This window comes from Crotalus tigris, unplaced genomic scaffold (genome assembly GCF_016545835.1).
Source record: "Crotalus tigris isolate CLP2741 ecotype Arizona unplaced genomic scaffold, ASM1654583v1 scf7180000019264.1261149, whole genome shotgun sequence".
NCBI classification, from domain to species: Eukaryota; Metazoa; Chordata; class Lepidosauria; order Squamata; family Viperidae; genus Crotalus; species Crotalus tigris.
Genome location: NW_024097461.1, coordinates 183,522 through 209,333, shown reverse-complemented (window position 1 = coordinate 209,333; position 25,812 = coordinate 183,522). Strand labels below are relative to the sequence as shown.

The window sequence follows — 25,812 nt, the reverse complement described above, 5'->3', positions numbered from 1 at the left end:
TTCTTCCCAGCAAATTTGAGGAGAGCCTTTAATGCAATCTAAATCTACTCTGAATCTAATTAGCCTTCTTGGAAACGTGCCAGAAAATTTCCGAACGATTCAAAGAAAGAAAAAAAAAGCATATTTCGCTAGAAGGAGTTTATCTGATTAACATCTTTTGGATAGCTACAAATAATTATTTACAATGCATAAAAATTCATTTTTTTGGCTATCTGTATGACATCAAAGTCTTAGTTTACACGCTATGTAGGGACATTTAATATGCTTGAATAATGTTTTGATGAATGCAATGTTCTGATGTGAAAGCACAAAATGTATGTCTCGTCTTACTGTGGAACCAGTATATTAAAGTGTTTTCTTTGTTTCTTAGTTTTAGACAGATAACTTACATATTTATACCAAGACAGCCTCCTACCAGTACTTACAGCTGTTAGTGCAGCTGTTGACTCAAAATCCATCCATCATTAGGCCTTTAAAATGGAAGTCTCTTTCTCCTAACTTTTTATTTAGCTGAAGAGATGTCACACAAGGTTCAATAGACTCCGGGAACCTTATCACCAGTGTGTTTGATCTGCATAGTAAGCAGATTGCAAATGCCGTGTTGCATATCTGGACAGTCTCAAGATGGGAGCCATAACCATGTAATTATCCCTGCATTCAAACGTTTGGAATAGGTTTGTAACTTCAACATTTGGAGAATGAACCTGTACAACTTTGAAAAAAAGCTTTAATAGGCAGGGGAAAGTTTAAATAAGTGATTCATTGAATACGACAACATTTTGAGGCATGTGTATGTTTATTCAGAAGTAAATGTGTTCTATGAAGCATTTGTAGAACCACTATAAAAATGGTTTTCTTTGTGTGCAACTCAGCCAGCATTGTGAACCAACTTTTTTTTTTGTTAGTTTTTTTCTGTCAGATCAGGAGCTCTAATGGTGACCTTAATCCAGAACTTTATATTACATTTTGTTCTGGAGCTTCATTTTTTCTGTCATTGAAAAGCTTTATTGGAGTGAGAGCCAATTTAAGTTCTCGGTGCCGTGTTTAAGGTACTGAGGTTAGCCATTCCCAACTACTAACTCCGTCTCCAGTCTTTACATAGTCATGTTTACACACCATCACAAAAAGACTAGGAAATCCAGCTTCTAGGCTTATTATCTTACAGCCCAACGACTTCATAGAGTTGTTACTATGAAACTAACATGGGATGAAATCTTCAAGTTTATTGTTTGAGATCTTAAATGAAAAATGAGGCACACATGTAATAATATATCAGTAAACAAAACTGGATCAGACTGTGCTATATATCAGTGTTTCCCAAACTTGACAATTTTCTGAATTCTGGGAGTTGAAGTCCACATGCCTTAAAATTGTCAAGTTTGGGAAACACTGCTATATATCAATGAAATACTTTGCTCAAATGTGATTCCTATGTTAGAATAACATAGAATGCTCTACTTAGAGCTTTATAGACTGAATAAACATAAAAATAAAACCAAAGCATTTCTAGGAATGGGACCAAAATGAATCTGGCTGTTTTATATTTAAACTCTTGGGTGTTCATTTTAGGAAAGAGGAAACAAATCATTAAAAGGTTTATTAAAAAGTGCTTCTTTTCAGGCTGTTAACACCCATGGTCATTGTATTCCTGAGGCTTTGGGATTAAGAAAGAATACACCTCTTCTGCCATCTAATGGTGGACATATAGCATTACAGTTTCAACTTGAAAAAAACCATTTCATTTTCCCTAGCATGTCTCCTAGCAACTGGAAATATTTTTTTGTAGTAGCATAGTCTATGTGTAATTAAATTAAGGTTCAATAGATTAGGGAATTAATAATAGCTTATGTAGCCGGGTCAGATCTTGACATACTTGAGTTACAGACCTGTATTTTTGTATGACACAGGGAAAACTGGAATAGATTAGTTCTCATCCATGCTATAGGGCAGCCATCTTCAATTGATACTTTAGATGTTTTGGACTTTATTTTCTGGAATTCCCAACCAGCATGATGTTTGGGATTGACAATAACGGGAATTAAAATCTAACACAGCTAAAAGAAGAGGAATTTGAGGAATGTTATTTAAGAGGATTTGGGGGTCTTTAATGACAAAGTGTGCTACCCTATAACTGAATGCTAAAAAAAAAAAAAGGTTCAGTGTTATGTATCCTCAAGGTATTAGCCAAGGATGCTTACTTAGTAAGTACTACTGGATTCATGTGGAATTAATACCTGAGGATAAATATGCACCCACAGGAGAAGATTCTGTGTACATCAAAATGGGAGTAATCTTCACTGACTATACAATTTGGAATATTCTTTATCATTCTGATTCAATGCTATCACAATATGCTCTGAAATTGATAATGCTGCAGAAGAAAACAATGGAGTTAATGGAAATTTAGTGTGATACCATTTTAGAATTAAAACATACAGAAGTTGTAATTCTAAATTTGTACAAAATACTTTCCTGAAAAAGATTTTCCACATTACTCCCTACTAGGATATTAATAGCATTTAAAAATACATACAATATCTATGTAAACAGTTTTGCTTATCAATGAAAAGAAACAAATTTACATTGATGTCAAGGGTAACAAATTTATCATCGCAAGCAGCACCAAAACTGTTTTTTATTTCAAAATATAAGAAATAATGTAGGTATTTCGGTTAAGGAAAAATATTGTCAGATCATGGCGAAATTGGAATATATTAAAAAAAAACTTTGCTTCTCACAAAATAGTTTTATTCAATAAATTTATATTTAATATTATCCTCTGATGTCCTTCATGTTACAATTGCTACAGATGTTTATATCTACATGTAAAAAAGGCTTTTGTGTTGCCACACAGGGGTGCTGAGCTAGTGTTCATGATGACATAAATCTGAGCCCTCTCACCTTAACCCTTATCCCAGCCACGGCTTCATCAGTAACATCAGTCTCAGCTGTAACTTAAACCCAGCACTAGCCATAAATACGCACCACAGTACTAATTTTCACAATAAATTTAACCTTGGTGATATTTAACATTAAGCCAAACTCACCCTAAGACTTATCTATCCTTATCCCAGCATGCATTTGAATCCATAAAGAAATGAAAGTATCAAGGTAATGATTTCATAGCTAACCAGCTGACGCAATGTATGATGTAATGATGGGAATGACTCAGCAGGGTCTGTGTCTCTTTAAGAGCAACCAGGGTCTGTGTCTCTTTAAGAGCTTTGTATAAAAGGCAAGGCTCCGCAGATGTGTGCTCTCTCTTCCCTTCTCCTGCTGTAACTGCTGTTTGTTGGATCCTGTTGTAATAGCACGTGTATGTATATTGTTCCTGGTGTATGATATTATAGATAGTGTAAGATAAACCACCATTTAATACAAACCACTGTTTACTGTGTTTATTCCTGGGCTATCTCGTGTAATAAGATTGTGCATGCTCTGACAGAAAGTGATACTAGTATAGTGTCAGAACTACACCTACATTCCTGTTCTGAACAATTCACTTGGAACATAGAATAATAGAGTTGGAAGGGACCTTGGAGGTCTTCTAGTCCAACACCTTGCTTGAGCAGGAGATCCTATACCAGGGGTAGGCAACCTTTGCTCTTTTATGACTCGTGGACTTCAACTCCCAGAATTCCTGAGCCAGCATGGCTGGCTCAGGAATTCTGAGAGTTCAAGTCCACAAGTCATAAAAGAGCCAAGGTTGCCTACCCCTGCCCTATACCATTGGAAGGTGGAAGAAGATGTATCAATAAAAGAACATGCCCTGCAGGGGAATTGATCCCAAACTTCTACAGGAGTGAAATACTCTGGAACATTTATACCTTTGGACATTTGGATTTGGATCTTTGGGTCTAAATCTTTTCCAATAGGTGAGATAAAATGTGAGCTACTGACCAAAAGATGAACAAGAGAGAAGTAGAGTAAATTTGAAGCCAAATATATTCATCAGGCTCACTTCATTAGAAAATTCCTCTCTAGGCAACCTTCTTAATAGCAGGAAATCAAGTCACTGTGAAGGTAATAAAGATTCTTTATAAAATAGTAAAGAAATGAGTTTTTTAATGTAATGACCACTATTGTAATCTCAGGTTGATGGAACATAGTATTCGGGGAAAACAATCTTCATATAAGTATTTCTCTTCTACTTCTCCCCATATGAAAAAATGATCAGAACAGAGAATATCAAATCCAAACTCAAACCAGCCATGGGAAAAAGTTTTGCTATTAGTTATTTGTTATTGTCATCTACCCATTAAGCTGCAATTGCAGTTTAAAAAATATTGCTTTATGTTGAACTCGTATTATAAAAGAGGCCCTTGCAAGATGTCTACAAGGTGTGATCAGAAAAGTCAATATGGTAGCTTTGACGGTGTAATCCAAGCTTTTCTGGGTTTTTATGTGCACAGCTGCCATTTTGACCCTTTTTATCACTTCCTATGGGCATCCCTGATCCCTAATGTGGATTGGGCAGTAGAACATTGTAGCAATAGTTCCTAACTCTTTTTAGCACTGTGGGGACATATGGAATTTGGAAAGTATATTGTAGGTACTCTTGCTATGATGATCATGATTACTCACAGAAAGTAAAAAGAAAAAATATCCTAAATTCATGCACATACACACACAATTTACTTAGAATCAATAAGCTTTTTAAAAAATCTTAAGACAAAAAGCCTGGTGGGCAACAGAGGAAAGCATCAAACTGTAATCCGAGGCTTTGGCTATTAAAGGGTATAATTATCTCATTTCAGCTAAGAAAAATGGATTAGAGGCGAGTCTTCTGGAATAGGAAAACCAAGAGAAAGCTGGAAGGTGGGACCAAATAAATTAAGGAAGGAGAAAACAAAAAGCACATGCACATGTACACACACACATACATACATACACACACAAGAGGGAGGGAGGGAAGGAGAGAGGGAGAGAGAGAAAGAGAAAGAGGGAGGAAGGGAGGGAGGGAGACACACACACACACACACAGAGAGAGAGAGAGAGAGAGAGAGAGAAAGAAAGAGAGAGTGAGAGACCGCACACAGATAGATAAGGAGGAAAGAAAATTTCTCATTGTTTTTCTTTGTTCGGGCAGTGCCAGATTTTCCCCAAATATTCTCTCATTTCATAAGCCTGGAAGAACGAAGAGAAAGTTTTGAAGAATTAGAATTGTTCAACCAACCTTTGAAAACTTCTTACTTTCTATCCAATAATATTTGATTTTCTGTTTCTATTTCTTTTTTGGTCTGCTAATTAAGGTTTGACTGAAGAAATGCTAATTTCACTTGCCTTCTCCAAGTGGCAAGCAGCAAAGCCTGTAAAGCCATCTCTAGGAGGGCTCTCCATTGCTGTAGATTAAGTGGAAGCAGTGATGCTTTGAACTCATCTCTATAATTGTTTCCCATCCTTCAGGTGCATGTACAAAGATGGGATATTTACATCATAATGAAGACCAAGGTTATGGTAAGCTTCCATAAATAGATAATTGGTGGCCTTGATAGCCTGGACTTTTTCTAGACGATTGCTGGATGTGATGTACTTTGTGAAATGCTGCGGAAGGAGGAAAAAACCTATTTCAGAATAATTTAATCACATAAATATCTTTATAGGGTAGCTGCTACATGAAACTCCATCAGACAAATTTCAGAAAGCACCCTCCATCACTGCCCAGCCAAGGTTCAATGACACATGCCAAGCCTGCTCTCTCATAGATTTCCTGCCTGAGTAGGGGGTTGGACTAGAAGACCTCCGAGGTCCCTTCCAACTCTGTTATTCTCTTCTGTTCCTTTAGCACAGACAGCTGAAGTGAGGATGAGAACCTGGTTGGTTCTACCTTTCTCCTCTCTAGTTACAGACTATTATTCACCCTCATCTTTTTTTAAACACTTACCCCCAGAATGTTATGGAGATGCTCTATTGTTGGTGCCTCAGCCAACAAGCCCTTAAGCATTGCTGCAAACGCCATGGAAGCTTGTCTATAGAGGATCTGCAAGAAAACAGAGCAAATCATTGCTGAATTATAGTCTGCATTACTATAGTACATCTGCATTATGCGGGTTGTTGTTCTTTTGAGTTAGTCTTGACTTCTGGTGATTGCCTAGACAAGTTGTTTGCCATTGACCCAGTCATCCAGGTGGCTTTATGCCTAAGGCAGGATTAGAACTCATGGTTTCTAGAGTGTTATCTTAAAGCACTATGCCAAATGAGTTCTCAGGAATATGCTATAGAAAACTATATTGTTTCGCCTCATGAAATGAAATCCTGTTTTGGAAAAAGATGTATACCGTAAGAATCATGTGGTAACAATAATGGAGTAGGTACGTTGGCTTCTTCTCTTTACCTGAAAGATGCAAAATTCCCTCCTAGTTCAATGTTAAATATAAATTCACACTTTTAATCAGATAAGTATAACAGATCTGATAGGTGCATATTCCAATATATTCAAATTCAATAAAAATTTACCTTATCACAGATTTCTAGTTGCCGTTCAGGTCCATTTCCTATGAGGCGTCTCAAAACAATATTCAGCAACCGTGTTTCCACGTCTGATGTTATGGGTGGCTGGATTTTGCTGGCAGATGTGAGATTTCGAGTTAACAAGATGCTGACCAGAGCTTGTAACTATACACATATACAGAAAGCCTGCTATTAGGAGAGACTTTGTGTTCCTGATGCTGCCAAAAGCCTAATTATCTGCCCATGAACCTGCTATAAGACTATGGTCCTCGACCAGGGGTCCCCAACCTTGGCAACTTTAAGACTTGTGGACTTCATCTCCCAGAATTCCCCATCCAGCCATGCTGGCTGGGGAATTCTGGGAGTTGAAGTCCACAGGTCTTAACGTTGCCAAGATTGGGGACCCGTCCTAGACAGTTCATATTCCTTCTTGTGAAGGTGCAGCTCTATTGAAATCAGCGTTGTTCTGTTTACATATAGATACGCAGTATCATATTCTAATATTTTCTTTCATACATTTTTGCAAGATGTGCAATTTTCCGTGTATTCATCATAGAAAAGGGAGTAGAAATCCTTATATGAACAAATGAACAGAGAACTATTTCTAATCTTATTCCACGTTACTTTAATATTCTTTATAGAAGGACTGTTGAAGATAAAACCCACCTTAAGTTAGCAATTGCATTCATACAATTTATCAGAAGAAAAAGGGCAAGAGGGTGGTTATAGTGTTCCTCTAATGTTTCCTAGAAAATAACAAAGAACAGAAAATTAGTTCTGTACCTATTGCAGGCATTGGCCCATGTTCCTACAACTTCTTAAAGATATTCCAGCATTTCCAAAACAGACAATACTACAGATAAAGAGTCTACTGTAGATGCTCTTTTCTATGTGAAGCTGCTGTTCTCTCTTTCCAGACTTTTTTCCCCTCACAGAAAATAATCTGCACCAAAATCTGTTTTTACACTAATAAAAGCAAGAATTAATGGCCCAATCCTCTTTCCCTTTTTTTAAAAAAAACAATTTTATTAATAATTATAATTAAAAAATACAAAATAATACAAACTAAAAGATAGAATGAAAAAACATAGAAAAGAAAAAGGGCGGGAAGAAATAGAAAAACAAGGACAAAGAAAAATAAAGAAGCGACTCCCGCCTTCATCACAATAAATACAAACAAATTTGGTAACTTATTACTGTATCTTGCAAGGCCTTGCTCCATTAATTCTTCAAGATAAATTCTCCTCTTCATGGATCAAGGCAGTCGACTCAGATCTTGCCAAACTAGGCTTCTCGTCAGCCTCAATTCTTAAATTGGACTACAACCAAGCAAAACAAACCTTGCATCAAAGGGTAGAGGACATCGAGAGGCAAGCGGACTTAGGCATAGCTCCGATGTTTCTGGCTCCAGACTCTGTGAAATATGTTGTTACACCTGCCAGTTATCTTAGTCAGTTGGAGTCAGTAAACCATTGGAAAGCATTTTTGCTCACATGGTGCCATGCGTTTCCATAGGCTGTCCTGTACGACAAGTATAAAAAGACACCATTGACTGAAAGACTCTGCTCCTGTGGCTCAGGAGAGGTGGAGACCATTGGACACATACTCCTTCGATGTTCCTTCTATAGAGCTATTTGAAAAAAATGTATCCTCCTCATAATTGATAGGTATCCTGATTATTCGGAAAGTATTTATCTCCAGTGGCTGCTTAAGGACGAGCAGGCAATGATCACGGCACAGGTGGCTAGATTCTACGCAGCAGCATTGAGGATTCACCAGGAACATAAATAAATATTTTAGATCTTTTTAATAATCTTTTATAAGTAATTTTATTATGTATTTTTATCCAGCATTAGACTATACTCAATGTGTTTTTATTGTCAGGTCAGTATGATTCAGTTTTTCTAAAGGTAGCTAGGTTTTGTTATACTGTCTGTAAAACTAGGCAGACCTTGGTCACCCATTGATTACATCATTAATTTGTAATATATTGCTATGTCTTCTTGTGTTCGGTTCTGTTTAGTTTTGTTTCATTTGAATGTTTAATTTATGTGTTAGCCTATGGCTGTAATAATAAAGACTTCTTCTTACTGTATCTTAAAAGTCACAGATGCTCTTTTTTTTCCCTTAACTCACATCTTAACTATAAAGACAATCTTAGAGCCTTGTCATTCACTCCTAGTCAGCAAAAGTCCAGAAAAAGTTACCAGAAAACATGTCTACTTTAACTATATGTCTACTTGACTAATTAAGCCATCTCCATATTCCTTCCCTGTATTTTTAAGTCTTTTAATCCTTTCAAATAATGTCCCCAAACTTGATTTTTTATCTTCTTTGTCTCCTCTCAGCAAATCCTTCAAAACTTTAATACGTTTTGTAAATTAAGTAAAAAAAGTTATCCAAATCACTCTTCTAGTTGATACTTATACGTCCTTTCTAAATATCAAGACATGATCTAGTTTCATTTGAATATCCTATTATCTCATCTTTTTTTCTTGTAACTTATTATGTATAAAGCTATATTTAAGTCAATTTCAGTCTTATTTGGTATAGCTTGTTCCTCTCTTAACAAAATTGCACACCATCCTTCTATGATGTTTAACATTACTGAAATTATTTTCAGAGTCCATAGTTCACAAATCTTCATTAGAAACATCCACTGTTAAGGTGTTTTATTTCATTTTGTATCATTCATGCTAATTTTGAGGAATAGCATAGAATAAAATAAAATAAGTTGGAAGGGACCTTGGAGGTCTTGTAGTCTAATCACCTGCTCAAGCAGGAAACTCTCTACACCATTTCAAATGGTTGTCCAATCTCTTCCTAAAAATCTCAACAGTTGGAGTAATCACAATTTCTGGAGACAAGTCATTTCACTAATTAATTATTTTAACTGTCAGGAAATTTGTCCTTAGTTCTAGGTTGATTCTCTCCTTGATTAGTTTTCATTCATTTCTTCTTCTCCTGTGCTTTGAAGAACAGGTTGATCCCCACTTCTTTGAGGCAGCACCATAGATATTGGAACACTGTTATCATGTGCCACCACTGCTATTCTTATCCTTTAATTGTAATCTTTAGTTTCTTCTGGCTTTCTCTATTGTCCAATACTCAAAATTCCATCAATTTCTCCCCCCAAAATACAAAATAACCAGAATTTCCCATAGGAAGGATTCTTATAATTAATTTCAATTCTTATTTCAAATCTACATGGTTCCTTAATCCATTTTTAACTTTCCAAAATCAATATTCTAAATACTCTTTTGCTTTTTATTCCAAAGCACAATATTTTTCTAAATCCTTAAAACTCATATTTAAAGCTTCTTTCACAAAGGAAAAAGAGATTTACCAGTGAATATGATCAAAACTTTCAGCTCATATTTCAAAAGCAATTTTAAAAAATCATTTCAAACATGATTTAAAAAATGAGGCCATTTTTGTTCATAAAGACTGTGTTAAGATTGTGAGCTTAGATGGAATCCCTTGACTCCTGGCTGCTTGACTCACAAGGCAACCACAAAAATCTCAGTTCCTGCCTTCTACTCATAAGGAGCAGCTGGTTGGAGTGTTGTAGGCTATCTCACAATTTCTCCTTTCTCTGGGGAAATTTCACCATGTATGATTCAATATTTTGCTCCCAGATATTAGCCCTGCACCCAGCATAGGGATCATAGCTCCAAAATGGTCAGTTGTTAACCATGTGATGAAGGCTTGATGAATAGTACAAAAAATAGCATAGGATTCATATACTTGCCTCCTAGATTTCCACTAATTAACTAACTAATTAATTAATCAAATTTTCATACTTTCCTCCTAACTTAAGTGATTGTGAGCAGTTTGCAATTAAAAAAAAATAGCAGTAGAAAAACATACTTGAAAACAAAGATAAGAACAGAACTACAACAAGGCTAAAATGAAAAAAAGTTAAAAGAAGTGGAGGGAGTTTTTTAGCTCTTTCAGTTCCTCCATAAACCATAGGAAGTGCTGGGGATGATGGGCCAAGAAAGATGACACTGACTCCTCTAGAAGGATAGACTGAGTGAGCTCCCATGCACCTTCCTGTTCCTTCTTGGCTCTTCCCTACTGTTAGGATGACCCAGCTGTCAATCAAACAGCAGCTACCAATGAAGTAGCAATGTTAGGAAGAGATGAGGGTGGGAGTGGGGAGAGGAAAGACAAAATAGCTACCATGGGGCTCTGCAGTTACAGGCCTCACAATGAATAGGTTGAATAAGCAAACCCATGGCCCAGAAATCAAATAAAGAGGCAAACTAAAAGATAGACAACCGTGACAAGGAGAAACAGCAATAGGAAATAAGGCATCAACCAAGAAAACTTGGAAGTTTTATTTCTTTCCCTCAGAGTGACATGAACAAAAATTTTTTCAAACTGCTTCTCTTGGAACAAAGACTGGGAAGAAGAGGAAGAGAATCAGGAAGTCCAGTTGAGAATAAACCAGGAGGAAAAAATGATGAAAAGTAAGAATTTGACAAAACAAAAATAAAAAAAATAAGACTCAGAAAAGATAAAAGACAGATTGAACTCCATAGGAAAAGTTGCACTGTATATATATCTCTATACAAAGTGACAATAGAGATATACAGGGGTTAAACAACACAATTATAGAAGGCAGACATAAACAAATACAGATATAAAAAAGAAAGATATGAGAATATAGTGAAACTGGACTTTACAGAACATATTGCAGATAAAGAGCGTATTATAATAATAATAGTTTATAATAATATAGTTTTATTATTTTTTTATTGAAAATTTTTAAATTTTACAATACAATACAATATAGTTTTATTATTGATATTCATTTCTGTACTAGTTTTTGTAAGCTTTTCTTTTGTAAAATAAGTCCTGCCCCCTCACGCACAACCACACACCCACACCCACACCACCACTGAAGGGAGAGTCAAAAATCAGATCAATTGTCCAAATTTTCATTCTTTGTGTCTTTTGGGTTTGGGTCAGTCTGGTTATTGGTGATTCCCCCCCCCCCAAAAAAACAAAAAAACCCTCTAACCCTGTAACAGTTATTAGGCTACTGTGATCAATCCAAAAATGTTCACCTTCTACATCAGTGACTTTGCATATTATAAGGTATCTTCCGCTCACTGCCTTCTGCTACCCTCTCTTCTCTGAAGGAACAGATTAAACTGACGTTTCTATACTAATCACCAATATTTCCACACAAAATAAGCAGGCATACATTTCTGTATGCATAAACTTTTATAGCTGATCCTTGCTTAACAGTCAGTTTGTTCAGTGATTGTTCAAACTTACAATGCTCCGAGTAAGTGATACTTCAACCAGTACTTATACTTATGTCGGTCACATCCCATGGTCACCAGATCACCATTTGTGACGTTCTTCACTGGCTTCCTATAAGCAAAGCCAAAGGGGGAGTTGCCAGGAAGTAGCAAATGACAAACACATGGTGTCATTAACAACCTGCAGTGATTTGCTTAACAATGGCAACTGGAAGTGCTGGATTTATGACATTGTGCTTTATGACCACAGCACTTAGCTACAGAAATTCTAATCCCAAATTCTGCTGTTACCTGAAGACTACCATTATATAATCATAGCTCTGATACTGTTGGTTTTCAAATGGTACAGAAGGATAGACTCACCACAATTGTTTCTACAATCTTTCCTTTTTCTGCCAATGGGCCATAAACAGTATTCATGGCATTCAAAAAGTTGATAAATATATCAATGCCCTGCAAGTTACAAAATTCAGAATGTTAATCAGAAAGTTTAAAAGGTTCAAAGTATGCTTTCTATAATTATTGATTATATGAGGTTGAAGCTGGTACAGAATTTTGCTTTCTGCTATGATAGAATCTCTTTCTGGACAACCCAAGTCACAGAGAAACTGCTTATACACGTTGCTTTGAAAAGTGGAGAACAGCGTGAGTTTTCAGTATGGCCTAAAAACACTCCAAGGCAGTGTTTTAAGTCCTTCCTTCCTTCCTTCCTTCCTTCCTTCCTTCCTTCCTTCCTTCCTTCCTTCCTTCCTTCCTTCCTTCCTTCCTTCCTTCCTTCCTTCCTCCCTCCCTCCCTCCCTCCCTATAGTCATAGTTATAAAAATAACTTAAGACTTACAACAGTTGGGAAGCTTGATACTCTTAAGAAAAAAACAATATCAAAATAACATCAGGGAGTACATGCTGTTTTTACATGCTTATTGTTCCTGATTGGCTGGATAGTCATTTTTGGGGTGGATAGGTAGAAATGGGTGCTTATCCTGGGAGAAAAACCCACCTAGGCAATCCTTAATTTGGATGAGCACACAGAGCCTAATGGGAAAGTGATGGAAATATAGGGGGCTGGCTAGACATCGCTCCTATGTACATATAGGTAATCCTCAACTTATGACCATCATTTAATGACCATTCAAAGTTATGAAGTGTTAAAAAAAGTGACTCATGGCAAGTTATCACGCTAATAACCATCACAGCATCCCCAAGGTCACATGTTCAAAATTCAATTGTTTGGCAACAAGCTTGTATTTACAATGGTTGCAGCCTCTTGAAATCACGTGATCGCCATTTATGACCTTAACAAGCAAAGTCAAATGGGGAAGCTGGTTTTGCTTAACAACTGTGATTCACTTAATGACCATGGTGATTTGCTTAATATTTGTAGCAAAAAAGATTGTAAGATTGGGCATGGCTCACTTAACAACTGTATCCGCTTAGTAGTGGAAGGTCCAGGCAGGCGTGATTGTAAATCAAGGATTATCTGTATAGTAAATATGAATGCAATCAAGTGATAACTCCTACAGAAGATATTGTTTGGGCACCAGAAATGGAATTACCCAAAGAGAGCATATAGAGCAGTAAGGGCAGTATTACCCAGAAGGCAGCATGGATGCTTTGTGAGCAGAAGAAAATTTGGAGGACCTAAAAGTCAGTAAAGCCAATAAGATGATTTACTTTCATCTTCCTTTCTTCTTAAATAATAGCTGTCTGTTGAATAAAAATATCTTCTTTTCAGAGTTGGCATAGTAAAATGACATAGACGATCCAAAACAGTATTTTATTTCCAAAATTGCTGCATAAATGAAGTTCAGCTCTCTCTAGAAGAGTAGTTCATTTTCAAAATCTTTTGTTGCATTACTCTCAACAGAAATCCAAGAAAAAACATTGTAAAATTGCATTCAGTTCCTCAGATTCTGCCAAGCAACAGATTTATAAAATCCTTCAGAAAAAGAAACACGTATGCATTTTGTGGAACTTGTGCCTCAGATTTCTTAATATATCATAGTGGTTTCCAGTTGTGTACCTGCCAATATGTTCAAAAAACAGGGACACTGTTTATTCCCTATACAAAATCTTACTCATTTATTTTGTTTCTCTTTCCCAGCATAATTTTTTTTCTCAAGTCATAAGGCATAAATTTAAGAAAACAATACATTAATAACCAGGGCTGAATCAGTATTTGTCCTAAATATCTGGATGATTGAACAAATAATATGTATTCTTGTCTCAGAGATTAAGCCATGCATTTCTAACTACACTTGAATGTTATAATAAAAGTGCCTAGTATAGCAACAAGTCTTTTTTTTAAAAAAAAAACTGTTCTTTTTTGCAAATGCCCTCATTAAAGCAGATTCAGAGGGGCTGCATTTGTACTCCCACATTTTCAAAGCACTTCTTCCAGATTGAATCCGAAGCATTGCCTAGCTCTGTTATAAAGCAAAATATTATGTAGTTTTATAATAGGAACAAGATACTTTGAGAAATACAACCCGAATGTTTTTAACATTAAAACCATTAACTTATCCAACCAAAGTGCAATCCCTTTCCAGCTGCTAGTGACCAATAGTATACATTAGATTCTACTACCTAGATTCTACTCCTGTAGTATGGTAACATTAAATCTTCTCTCCAGTTCTCCTGATTTTTGTAATTGTTTTTGGCACTAGATGGGGCCAAAGATGGGACATTGTGCCTTCATTGATTTTTCCAATTCCTGCTGCTATTGGGATGCACTATTCTCACAGTAAAATACCCCTACTGAATACAAAAGGCAATTTTGAGAAAGGCTTGTGGTTTTCAAGGTTTGGTTATTGTTCATTTTTTGGATATGCCCATAATAAAGCAGTCACATATTCCAATAATATTGGAAAAGTGTCTCCCTGACTCAGAATTCAGTCCAGAGAACTGTGCATCCTTTATCCTAGATAATACTTCTCCACTTTTTGGCCTGTACAGTGGAGTTTTGAAGCCTCTACAAACAAAAAGGTGGTGGAAATCTTACAGCTTCAATTGCCGTGCATGCCATTTAGCACAATAAATGTGATATGCAACCTCCTTATTTTGATCCACAATTATCTGAAAGATCTCTATAATTGTTTTTAAAAGGCATCAAAAGAAAATAAATTTTAATTTCTTGTAGAAATTTGCAGACAAGGAAAGAAGAATCTTAGGAATTTTTGTGGACTGGTCAAAAACAAGTTTTGCTTCAGCCCAAGTTAACTGTCATTCTTTGGACATATATCTGCTCCTGTAGTATCAGGCACTGTTGCAGCTTCAGTTACTACTGTCTTGTTCTGTGGAGCTATCTCATTAAGGTTTGAGACACAGAATTCCTTATTTGGGAGGTAGAGAACGGAGCAAAATTAATAAGTCCACTAGGTTCTTATTTCTGCTTTTGACATATTGCCAGATACAACTTCATAGATGTATTTAGTTACCTATTACAAATTACTTTTACTTCAATATTAAGAATGATATTGGGAACACACATGACCTAGTGGAAGAAAAGGAAGGTGACATCATGGAATACTGAAGAAAGTATGGAAGAATGGCTAGCGTGGCTCAATTTGTTTTTTCCCCAACTTCAAAATTTTATCTCTTATATACTGTAATTATACATCAAAGAGAGCAAAAGTGTTATCCTTGATAAATGCACAGGCAGTGCAAAATGTCATGGTTCTGACAGATGAAACTCTTCAAAAGAACTTTGAGGCATTGTTTACCTTATAGAATCTTTTATTTGAGAAACAAAGTATCAGCACTACATAGTTAAAGCCAAAAACTGAATTTCCCTCCCCTTGGCACAAAGTAATAAAGCAAAATTCCCTCCTCCAATTAACAGTCATAAATCACATTTCCCAATTAGTTTGAAGCGTGGGCTTTCTCCCCAGCTCTCCTGCCCACCAAATCTTTATCAACTTTGGGCAGCAATAACCTGGATTCCCACGGCTGAGTTATTATTGTTATGATAGCTGGACTCTCATCCACATTTCCCCTCCCAGCATTAACGAACTCTAAAAGCGATAGAGAAAAGATGGCTACATTTCCATCTGTTGTCAAAGCAAGAACATCCGATGTGAGCAGCGTTGACATCAACAATTAAAAACCCAAGATGGCAATCCCCACTGAAGTCTGACCTGATTACTGAACAGAATGTAAAATCTTAACTAATTCAGCCACCAATCTTGGTACTCTAAAATCAGTTGAAAAACGCCAGATTGGGAATCCATATTTCAGTGCTGCTGTTTGGCAGGAATTCAGTCACCTCAAATGACTAATGCCATATTTCACTGATCACATGACATTCCCTTTGTTGTATTAATGTCAACAGGTTAGTAGCAAATGACTGTAAAATCTCACCCAACCTGAATTAATCAGTTTACTGGAAGGAAGAAGGAAGCAAGCTTTCCTCCTTCCTGTTGCACAACCAATGCAGACTGCTCGCTTTCTGCTGCCATTATCACCAGGAAAGCTGGAATCTGCTTCACAAAGATAGTTGATCCCCTGACTTGGCTAAGGAAAATAGCTGCCAAAAATGCAACAGATGCAGTTTTGCAGCTGTAAGTAAGTATAGGCTGACACTTGGCTAGGTAATCAGTGCAAGTTTCCAGTAGTTAATATTTTTCCCCCAGTCCTATTGTCACTTTTACTGTACTAATGAGAGATATAAATGTACAGTAGTGAATCCACCTGAATCATGATATCAGACTCCTGTTGCGAATTATGTAAATTTTGTCAGTCTAGAACAGGGATAGGCAACCTTGGCTCTTTTATGACTTGTGGACTTCAATACGCAGAATTCCTGAACTAGCCATGCTGACTCAGGAATTCTGGGAGTTGAAGTCCACAGGTCATAAAAGAGCCAATGTTGCCTACCCCTGGTCTAAAAGGGATGCAAATTATATAACTTGCATCACTTGTAAAATGAGGCCATGACATGTGTGATTTTAACTTGCACCACTTTGTCATTTCCCAGAGTAGCCACCCATTGGGAGAGGATTTTTTTTAAAATACCTTTTCTCCGTTATCTATCTGGATACCAGGGGAATATACTGGTGGAATATATTCCCTGCTGTCCTGATTGCTGGTGTGTTTTTCTTGATTATTTTTTCCTTCTTTCCGGAGTGGGGAAACCTTTGATGTCATTTTACGAAAGAAGGACCACACTTCTATCCTAGAACAACGGGAGAAGGGGATGAGCAACATGAGTTAATGCACTTTTGTCTCCTACAGTACATAACAGCAATTCATTTGTAATTCAGTACATCAAGTATGATGGAAAGATCCTAATGGCTTTTTTGCAGATGCTTCCTCTGGATTTGAGATTGTGGGTATGTCACTATCTCCAATTGTGTTGGGATGTATCTCCATAGAGAGAGCTCTTTCCTCATGACTGGGGGCTGTCAAAGGGAGCAGCCACAGCTAAAAAAGTGTATTTGAATAGATGATTCTAGCTCCTATGACTGCTATTGCACTTATTTCCTTTTACACACTGCTCTGGAATATAGAAGCCATAAAAAATTGTACTTACATTTTGTGTGTCTTTCACGGTCTTGTCTTTCCAAAGCAACCAATCAACAAACAGACCTAATAAATAAATACTTATACATGATCAACAAATAGCTGTAAAAAGGTAATGTAATAAATCAAGGGAATAAATTATTCCCTTTATTAAGAAAATGGATAAATAAAAAATACATACATACATATGCAAATTCAAGCATCCTAACTAATCAATAATAAATATGTAATAACATATTGAAAAGAAGTCATTCAAAAGCTCACAAATCCAGCTGGCCCAGAAGACTATCAAAGGGCCTCTCTGACCTTGCTTGTGCCAGATGATTTCACAATGGGGACCTTATCATAATGGTGACTCAGCAGAAAACAGGTCACAATAGCCTTACCAAGCTGATTCAACTTTAAGCATTTACCCTGTTTAGCCCCAAGTTGTTTTTTTTTTGTTGCTTTCTACAGATTTTTTTTTTAAATCCATGTTTAGGGTGCTGTATTATGACTTTTTGTTATGTCTCCCTCTTCTCTATGTTCCACCATCCTCTAGTGCATATTATGATCCATTTTATTTGTATTGGGTAGAACTGCCTTCACGTTGGGTGGCCAGAATTGGACACCACACTTTTATAATAACTTGGATAAACTAAAACATGTTGAAAGAAGGGTCCAGAAGATGATCAGAGGCCTGCGAACTGTGTCCTATGAAGAAAATATGAAGAAATTAAAACAGTTTTGCCTTGAGAAGATTGAGAGGAGGTTCATCAAGTACTTATAACAAAGTATTTGAAGTTTGTTACACAAACTTTCTTGGAGTAATTGGCTTAAATTACAGAAAGGTAGACTCCATTTCAACTGGAACATTAACAGTCACTGAGTTCAACATTGGAAATAAGTGTCCCATCTGATTTAGGATTCTTTGTTTTTCTGCCTGTTTGCTTATATCGTAATTTGGATTTTCAGTTTGAAAGAAATTAGAAATTAGGTTTTGGCTGCAACTGTAATATCAGGATGAATTTCTATGAATAATTATATTAGTTGTTTATTAATAATTTTATTTATTAAGCATCCCCTCTTTGGTGTATCTGTTTTAGATTGGAAAGGTGCACTGAGTAAAAAATTGGATTTGATGGCCTAAATGCTCTCTTCTGATTTTATGATTCTATGAAAAGGCATATCCACTGATTAACCCTGAAAGAAATGTGAACTGAACTCTTCATTTTTTTCAGTTGAGGTTCTATTAAAGAAAACCAGTACTCCTTTTGTTTTTAACCCAGATGCTGGCGGGTGTATCATATTAAATAGAAAGGGAAGATATATGTCCCTGTTGAATATATTATTTCTTTTTCCTTCTCCCAGTGCTCTAAAAAATGTTCGCTAATGGCCTTTTATAGCCAGAGAAATGCCGACTAAGAAAAAGTCATTTGGTGACCTTTGAAAGCTCTCTTTTGTGTCATTTATTTTAGGTCAGGCAAAGCATACGGTCTCCAAACAATCTCCCAGCTGCTCAGCCTACCTCTAAATAATGCCTTTTAAAGAGCTATCCTTACTATTTGACTGTTGTGGGAGGAAGAAATCAGATGCGGACTTCTTTCTTAGATGAATGAGACAAACAAAACTCTCTAGCTGAACAAATGACTGAGCTTCGTGTAATATCTCATGTTGTGCTACTTATCTCACTTGTGTACTTTAATTGCTTTTCCAGAAAAGCAACATTCCTACCTTCCAATCTGAACCCAGTTTATAAGATACTTAGGGGTGATCTGGACTTGTTGTTTTAATTTATGGCCACTGAATATATTATGCAATTTCTTTGATATTAATAATATGATATAATAAGAGTATTATTGTGCATTGCCTGCATTTATTTAACATTGGAAATTATCATTTTAACAATAAAAACAAATAAATCAATCTAGCAACTTCAGATTTATTGTGTCAATCACAATAAATGATTCTCAGAATTCTCCAATCAAATTGCATTAAAGAACAGATCCCTTTTTCCCATGATTATTGAGAGAGCTTTGATGAGAAACTTTATTGCAGAAGAAACTGCAGCCTGAGCATGAATATACCAAAGTTATGTGAGGATATGTGTAAAAATCAATATTTCAATATTTTCCCCTTTGTGTGCCTTTCTGGCTTTATCTTAAATTTGCATTTGATCAGATATATTTCTAGACCAGTGATGGCAAACCTATGGCACAGGTGCCAGAGGCAGCACTCAGAGCCCTCTCTGTGAGCATGCACACTGTCGCCCCAGCCCTGCCTCCCCCCGCAGCCCCCTCCTCACCATCAGCCCTCCCGGAGGAGAGTCGCCCCCAGGTGCAGCCTGCATGGAGCAGCACTGCCAAGGACATGGCACCTGGGCAGCACGGAAAAGACTTCGCCCTCATGCCCCATTGCGTGCAGATGCTGCTGCGGGGCGCAGGCAGAGGGCGTGGCAGCCATGGCGCTGGAGGTAGTGGGTGGTCCTGCGAGCAGGCGGGGCAGGGCGGTTTTTGGGCATTTGGTCTCTAAAAGTTTTGCCATCACTCTTTTAGACACAAGGTACATGTGTGGCCAGTTACTGCAATCCACAGCGATTCTGTCTTGCAATGTTTTCTACTACCATAAATTGTATACCTTCTTTGATATAAATACAACAGCATTCTAAACCTTGTTCTTTAAAGTCTGCGTCTGGTAATCATTATGTTCCACTATTTCAATTTATCCCACCAAGCTTATTATAGAAAGTATCTATATTCTCTTTTGCAACTAAACACTCAACATTCTCATCCTGACTCAAAGATAATTTGTAATGGTTAAATTATCTGCAACTAAAAGTTGTCCATTTCCAGAAGTGTATCCTTGATATGAGAATGTGAGTTCATAGACCTTTTCCAAGGACCTTTTCCCTGAAACCTCATTCTTACACTTGAATTGATGTCCTTCTCCCTTAAGATCTTTGTTCTCCCTAACAGCTGGTATCTTGGGAATGGGATGAAGCAACCAGACCCAGTAAGTTCTATTTACACATTTCTTTGCTCTAATTCAGTTACCTTTGTTTCAGTGGAGCAAACTGGTTTCTTCAGAATTTAGACCTCATTGCCCCAAGGACAAATCCACGCTGCAATTAATTGAAAATCACCCAGTCCTCAGTTTTTTGTCATCTAATTAGTATTGGCAATGTCATACGAATTATTACTGCCAACTTGGATTCTTTCTTTAAATACTCTTTGCTCTCAAAGCCATATGTTACCATTTTGCAGCATTTGGATCTCTAGTTTCCTCACATGATTATTAAATTCATTTTGGCACTATTATCTCTGGAGGTGGGAGGCCAGCGTGGTTCTCTCTCACTCCTCTTTTGCTGCTAAATGTCTGTGGTCCTATTTGCTCCCTAGTACAATTGCTCTGATTGGGAGCTTCCACCTGCCTCTCTTCTTTTTAGAAAGAGTGCTGGCTATGTTGTATGTTGTTTATGTTTTATAGAGTATGTTTAGATGTGTGTATGTGTTTCACTTTGAGAGCAGGCAACTAAATTTCATGTTTTGATGTGTGCCATTGTGCTCACAGTAAAAAAATGACAGTAAAGGTTATCTTATCTTATCTATCTTAGGAACAGACTGGATAACTTCATAAATTGATTGTATTAACTCATGATATTTCTTATCTACAGTATGTAATTTAGGTAGGTGCTCTTGGGAGCATATTTTCAATAGAACTTGGTTATGATTTTGTAAGCTAAGTTGCATCCAACTTTATTCTTTCTTGAAGCCATGACTTGTATATCCACAAGGTGGCACAATTCTATTTGATATAGAAAGGGTTCTCCTTTCAAAGGAGCCAATACATAGAAACAGCTGCTTTCATGTGCCCAAACAAAAAGACTACAAACCCCAGAATGTAGGTAGAATATGCAAAAAGAGTTAACATCAGCTTTTTAATCTGTTGTAAGCAGGGAAAAAAAAACCCCTGCACTTTATCCACTGGGAGACTTTTTTCTTTTCCTCTTAGAAACTTGATTTTAGCCAATTATTATAATCTGAAAGATGTGCATCATTAATCCAGCAGGTAGTGCTGTTAACCTACAATTGGTGAAATGAAAGAAATAAGAGAAGAAAAGAGAAAGAACAAGAGAAAAAAAAAGTAGGGGAGACCTCAGCATGCACAGGATGTTCATTTCTTTAATTCACAAGACAAATTGTGCTCTTTTCTCTATTTGAAAAAGTTTTTTTTAAATAATCCAACAAACAATTAGATGTTTCTTCCCTTGAGCCTTATTATTAATTGCAAAGAACACTTTGCCAGCCTGACCAGCATTCTATTGCTTCAGTGGAAATTCTACAAGCAGGCCAGGAGGACAATATAAAACTTGCACTCATATTCCTCAGTCATCCATTCATTAATATGCCTAACAGCCTCTGATTAATTTCATTGTTCAAGACATGGGTGGGCAATCTGCAAACTTCAATTCCCAGAATTCCTGAGGCTCGGGAATTCTGCAAGTCCATGTCTGCATGTAGTAAAGTTACAATTGTTGCCCACCCTTCATCCAAGATCTGCCTCCTATCTTCCAAGCTGGTGACTTGTTGCAGTGAATTCTGTAAGTGAATCATGCCCCTCCCCCAAACAACTTCCTTTCACCTGGATCTGAATCTTCATTTTTCACTTCCAAAGATGAACTTGGAGTCCACCTTTTTGAGAACAGGTGTAATAGCCCTTTTTGCTTTCCACTTCATTAGACTGGCCCGGTTAAGCTGAGGGGGCCACAGGCCAAGTGTGCTTAAATGATGTCCTGCAATGTCTGAATGTGTGGCCTCAGGGCAAAGACAAAAGGCCAATGAAAGCATGGCTCAGGGCAAAGACAAAAGGCCGAATAACGGAGCCTTTTGAGAAGGAGACGATCGCGTGCTCCGAAAGCCTCCAAATTCAATTGCACTTTGGAAATGTGTGTGTGTGTGTGTGTGTGTGTGTGTGTGTGTGTGTGTGTGTGTGTGTGTGCAAGTGGAGACATTCATCAGCAGGAGCAGATTGGCCGACCCAAAAGAGTAATGCAATTGTCCCCCTCTCTTTTCCTCCCTCCTCGCACCCCTCCCGCCTCCCTTCAGCCCCAAAGCAAATCTTCACCCAGTGGCAGGTGGACAGTGCAGCTATGAAGAGAAAGCCTCAATTGTCTGCGCTCCAAACTGCCACACGCCAGACCTCCGCTATTGTGAGGTCTCCATAGAAATGCAAACGAGCAGCGTGTGCCTTCCACAATCTGCTCACAGCAGCAGCTCATTAGACATGCCGGACTGGATCTACTCTCATTCTGGTGAACTTTGCAGGAACTGTCCATGCCCCCACTCCTCTCCCCAGCCCCCAGCCCCCCACCCTCAATTTCCACTTCTAACAAAACCTATTTCGGATTGCTTCTGCAAAAGATCCGAGGCGTTAGAAACCTGAGCCCCGCTGGGACAGATGCAGAGATGTGGACCACCCGACGGAGTGCCCACGCCTTGTTCATTCGGTTTGGGTTTGGCAATAGGACAAATAACTTTATTTGGGAACAGGGTTGAGGGAGAGACTTTGCTAATGGAATGGTTTCTTAAAAAGAAATGCACGCAAGGAAAACTCTACCGCGTTATAGCGCAGTTGGCGGAACTTATGCCACAGGTTGCCCATCTAAGACGAGCTCCCTTCTTTGAGTCATCCGCTCTTCCCTCCGCCCGCTTCAAAGATCATGTATGTCGGCCGCAGTCTGCCTAGTAACATCATAACAAAAGCAGATTCGAGGCATTGAAATCCCCCGGCCCCTTCCACACCATTACCCGCTTCCCCCCCCCTCCACTCGCCCGCGAGCCCCCTCCTCCCACGTGGCCTCCCGGCACGAGCCGGGTCTACCCGACTGTCGGCTTAACATAACAATACACGCCAAGCTCAGCCAATCAGAGGAGGCGAGATTCCGGCAGCTGCCGGCACAGTAGCGGCGTAGCCTATATATAGGGCAAACGCCGCTCTTCGGCACTCAGACGCGATTGGGACTTGGGAGAAGAGTTTTATCGGCGAACTTCGGCTTTGGGATTTTTTTTTTCACCCCTTCATTTTCTTTTGTCGAACCGCTTTCCGGAAGATTATTATTTTTCCTTTGAACTACAGAGCCAGCCTAGTGTGGATAACCCGGGTGCTTTATTTTTTCCTTGTCTTTTGGACCATTATGACTCTGGAGGAAATTCACGGCCAGGAACCAATGCCTGAAACGAGCGACAGGTAACTATCCGTCGGCACTGCTTCTTAGTCCGGGGAAGGAAGGAAGGAAAAGGCATTCTGTTTGACGCTCGGGAAGGGAATCTCGCGCGAAGCCGGTCCTCGTCTAGGTGGCGAGGCTGAGCCGGAGAGCGGTGCATCCGTTGTAGCCCGGCTCCCTCTTCCCGACACTGACCCGCTCTCTCCGCTTCTCTTGCAGTAGCGCCACGAGCAGCACTAGCGCAAGCGGAACCAGGATGCAGAGCGCCGGCAAAGCTCTCCAGGAGTTGCTCGTCGCCTCGCAGCGCCGAGGTTGCCTTACCGCCGGCGTCTATGAATCTGCCAAGCTGATGAATGTGTGAGTATCCGGCTCGCTCTGCGCAGTGTGGCTGGCCAAAACGCCAGCTTGGTCCTTGGAGTGAGGGCTTTAAGCTCCTTTCCCCTCCCTCCTGGGTTTGGAAGTATCCCCGGATCCCTGCTAATCTCCTGCTTTCCCCTCATTTTTTTCCCCCAGCGATCCAGACACCGTGGCATTCTGTGTGCTGGCTGCAGATGAGGAGGACGAAGGAGACATTGCCCTCCAGATCCACTTTACCCTCATCCAGGCTTTCTGCTGTGAAAACGACATCGACATTGTGAGAATAAACGACACCCAGAAACTGGCTGCCATTGTGGGTGCCGGGGAGGAATCTGGGGAGCCCAGAGATCTGCACTGCATTCTCATTACGGTAAGTGTTTTGTGTCTGCTTGGAGAATAGAATGTAAAAGGTCGTGTAGTCCCTCAGGGTTGCAAAATTTCCCGTTATGTTTGTGACTTTTAATACTTGACCTTTATGCAGGCTTATGTAGAGTGTGGGATTTCCCCTACTTCTCTCTTCCTCCCTCCACCCCTTGGAGTTGCTTCTGTGTCACTAGTCATCGTTTTCAGGCAGAATAATGATTTGTTAGAGCAACTTGAGACTCTTGGACATATCCAAAGCTATAACTTGAGGTTTCCAGCAATAGACTGTTCTCAAGGAAACCAGTTTTGTACATTAATTGACAGCCCTGAGTTGCAAATACCGAGCAACTTAAATAATACATTGGTTTCCATACAAGAGCATTACAACTGGTATTTGGGATATCATAGTTACTTTTATTATTACAAGTAAGAAAAATGTTTCCATGCAAGAGCATTACAACTGGTATTTGGGATATCATAGTTACTTTTATTATTACAAATAAGGAAAATGTTTTTATATAAAAATACTAAATGGTTTCTAGGTTGACAGCTTTCACTAATAGCTTCTGGTTTGTTTGCTTTTTACTATAGAATCCCAACGAGGATGCCTGGAAAGATCCAGCCTTGGACAAGTTGAACTTGTTTTGTGAGGAGAGTCGAAATGTGAACGACTGGGTGCCCAATATTGCCCTTCCTGAGTGAATGGAAGCTGACCATCCAATGCATAGAAGAGGTTCGCACCTTTTGTTGCATTCCCTCTGTCCTGGAGTTATACATCTGGGCAACCCAACAAGTGGCTGATTCTGGAGATCAGCCCAGTCAACAGCTTGGATTAAGTCGCTCAGTCAGCACACGGTGGGATCTTGTGGAGAAGAGGAGGGATGGGGATGGCTCATGCCAACAGGAAGTCCCCACTAAATTGCAGTTGGTAAGGAAGCTGACACGTCTGGAGCTGAAAAAGTATCTCATGTTTTAAGGAGCAGAAGAAAAAGAAAAACTGTTGCAGGTTTCCAAGCAGGATGAAAAGTTTGGTAGCAAAATAGAGGAGAAAGTTGGAAAACTGGATACAAAAGTGGCATGTGAATAATATGTGGACACTAATCAGGAACGGTTGATGGGGGTACTTAAAAAGTCACCCAAAAGACTCTTAAGCATAGTACACATTGGTACCATTGCATTGATATAAAAAGTTTTAATGAAGACTGATCTATCAGAGGCCTTTGGACTATATTCTACATTGAAGATCAATTTTGCAATAATTATTTTTGATTTAAATTGATGTTGCTGTTGAAGATCTTATATATTTTGTAATAAATTTTGAAGATTAACTTCTATGTAGTAATGGTCTTGCTTATGAGTGGTGGTGGGAAAATGGATTTGCAATCAAAGTTTAAATGAAGCAGATGGGAACATTATTTACTGACACTGACACGCACACACATGAAATATTCTTCAAATGGTGTAACAGGTGTACTCCAGTACTAGGGGCTGAGTCACAATTGTCTGATAGTCATAGGCTATACACTTGTTGCTTTTAAAAACAAGAGTGTATTTTTTTATCTACAGTGTGTACCTCCAGAACAAATTTCAAATTTGAACAAAGTTCAAATGCTCTCCTTAGTATATACTATGGAGATAACCAGAGCT

General features: G+C 38.3%; 2 protein-coding genes across 2 annotated transcripts; one reads left to right on the top strand and one right to left on the bottom strand.

Moving 5' to 3' along the window:
• Positions 1 to 4,980: 4,980 nt before the first annotated feature.
• Positions 4,981 to 17,335, bottom strand: LOC120316151. The gene is made up of 8 exons (XM_039361420.1): positions 17,254 to 17,335; positions 16,737 to 16,896; positions 12,090 to 12,179; positions 7,117 to 7,196; positions 6,457 to 6,565; positions 5,885 to 5,980; positions 5,434 to 5,544; positions 4,981 to 5,127 (listed from the first exon to the last, which is right to left on the bottom strand). Coding segments are annotated over exons 1-8 (711 nt in total). The 5' UTR covers positions 17,256 to 17,335; the 3' UTR covers positions 4,981 to 5,064.
• Positions 17,336 to 23,227: 5,892 nt separating this feature from the next.
• On the top strand, positions 23,228 to 25,494 carry GADD45G (growth arrest and DNA damage inducible gamma). Its single transcript, XM_039361418.1, has 4 exons — positions 23,228 to 23,468; positions 23,665 to 23,802; positions 23,959 to 24,172; positions 24,757 to 25,494. Exons 1-4 carry the CDS (start codon positions 23,416 to 23,418, stop codon positions 24,865 to 24,867), a joined length of 516 nt encoding a protein of 171 aa, XP_039217352.1. The 5' UTR covers positions 23,228 to 23,415; the 3' UTR covers positions 24,868 to 25,494.
• Positions 25,495 to 25,812: the final 318 nt, after the last annotated feature.

What these genes read in the sequence shown, in the direction of transcription:
- GADD45G (XM_039361418.1), top strand. Translation starts at nt 23,416, where the DNA reads ATGACTCTGGAGGAAATTCACGGCCAGGAACCAATGCCTGAAACGAGC. An exon ending in ATGCCTGAAACGAGCGACAG is followed by an intron (nt 23,469 to 23,664) that starts GTAACTATCCGT and finishes CTTCTCTTGCAG; the next exon opens with TAGCGCCACGAGCAGCACTA. An exon ending in TCTGCCAAGCTGATGAATGT is followed by an intron (nt 23,803 to 23,958) that starts GTGAGTATCCGG and finishes TTTTTCCCCCAG; the next exon opens with CGATCCAGACACCGTGGCAT.
- LOC120316151 (XM_039361420.1), bottom strand. An exon ending in AATGCAATTGCTAACTTAAG is followed by an intron (nt 6,566 to 7,116) that starts GTGGGTTTTATC and finishes CACATCTGCCAG; the next exon opens with CAAAATCCAGCCACCCATAA. An exon ending in AACTAGAAATCTGTGATAAG is followed by an intron (nt 5,981 to 6,456) that starts GTAAATTTTTAT and finishes GTTTTCTTGCAG; the next exon opens with ATCCTCTATAGACAAGCTTC.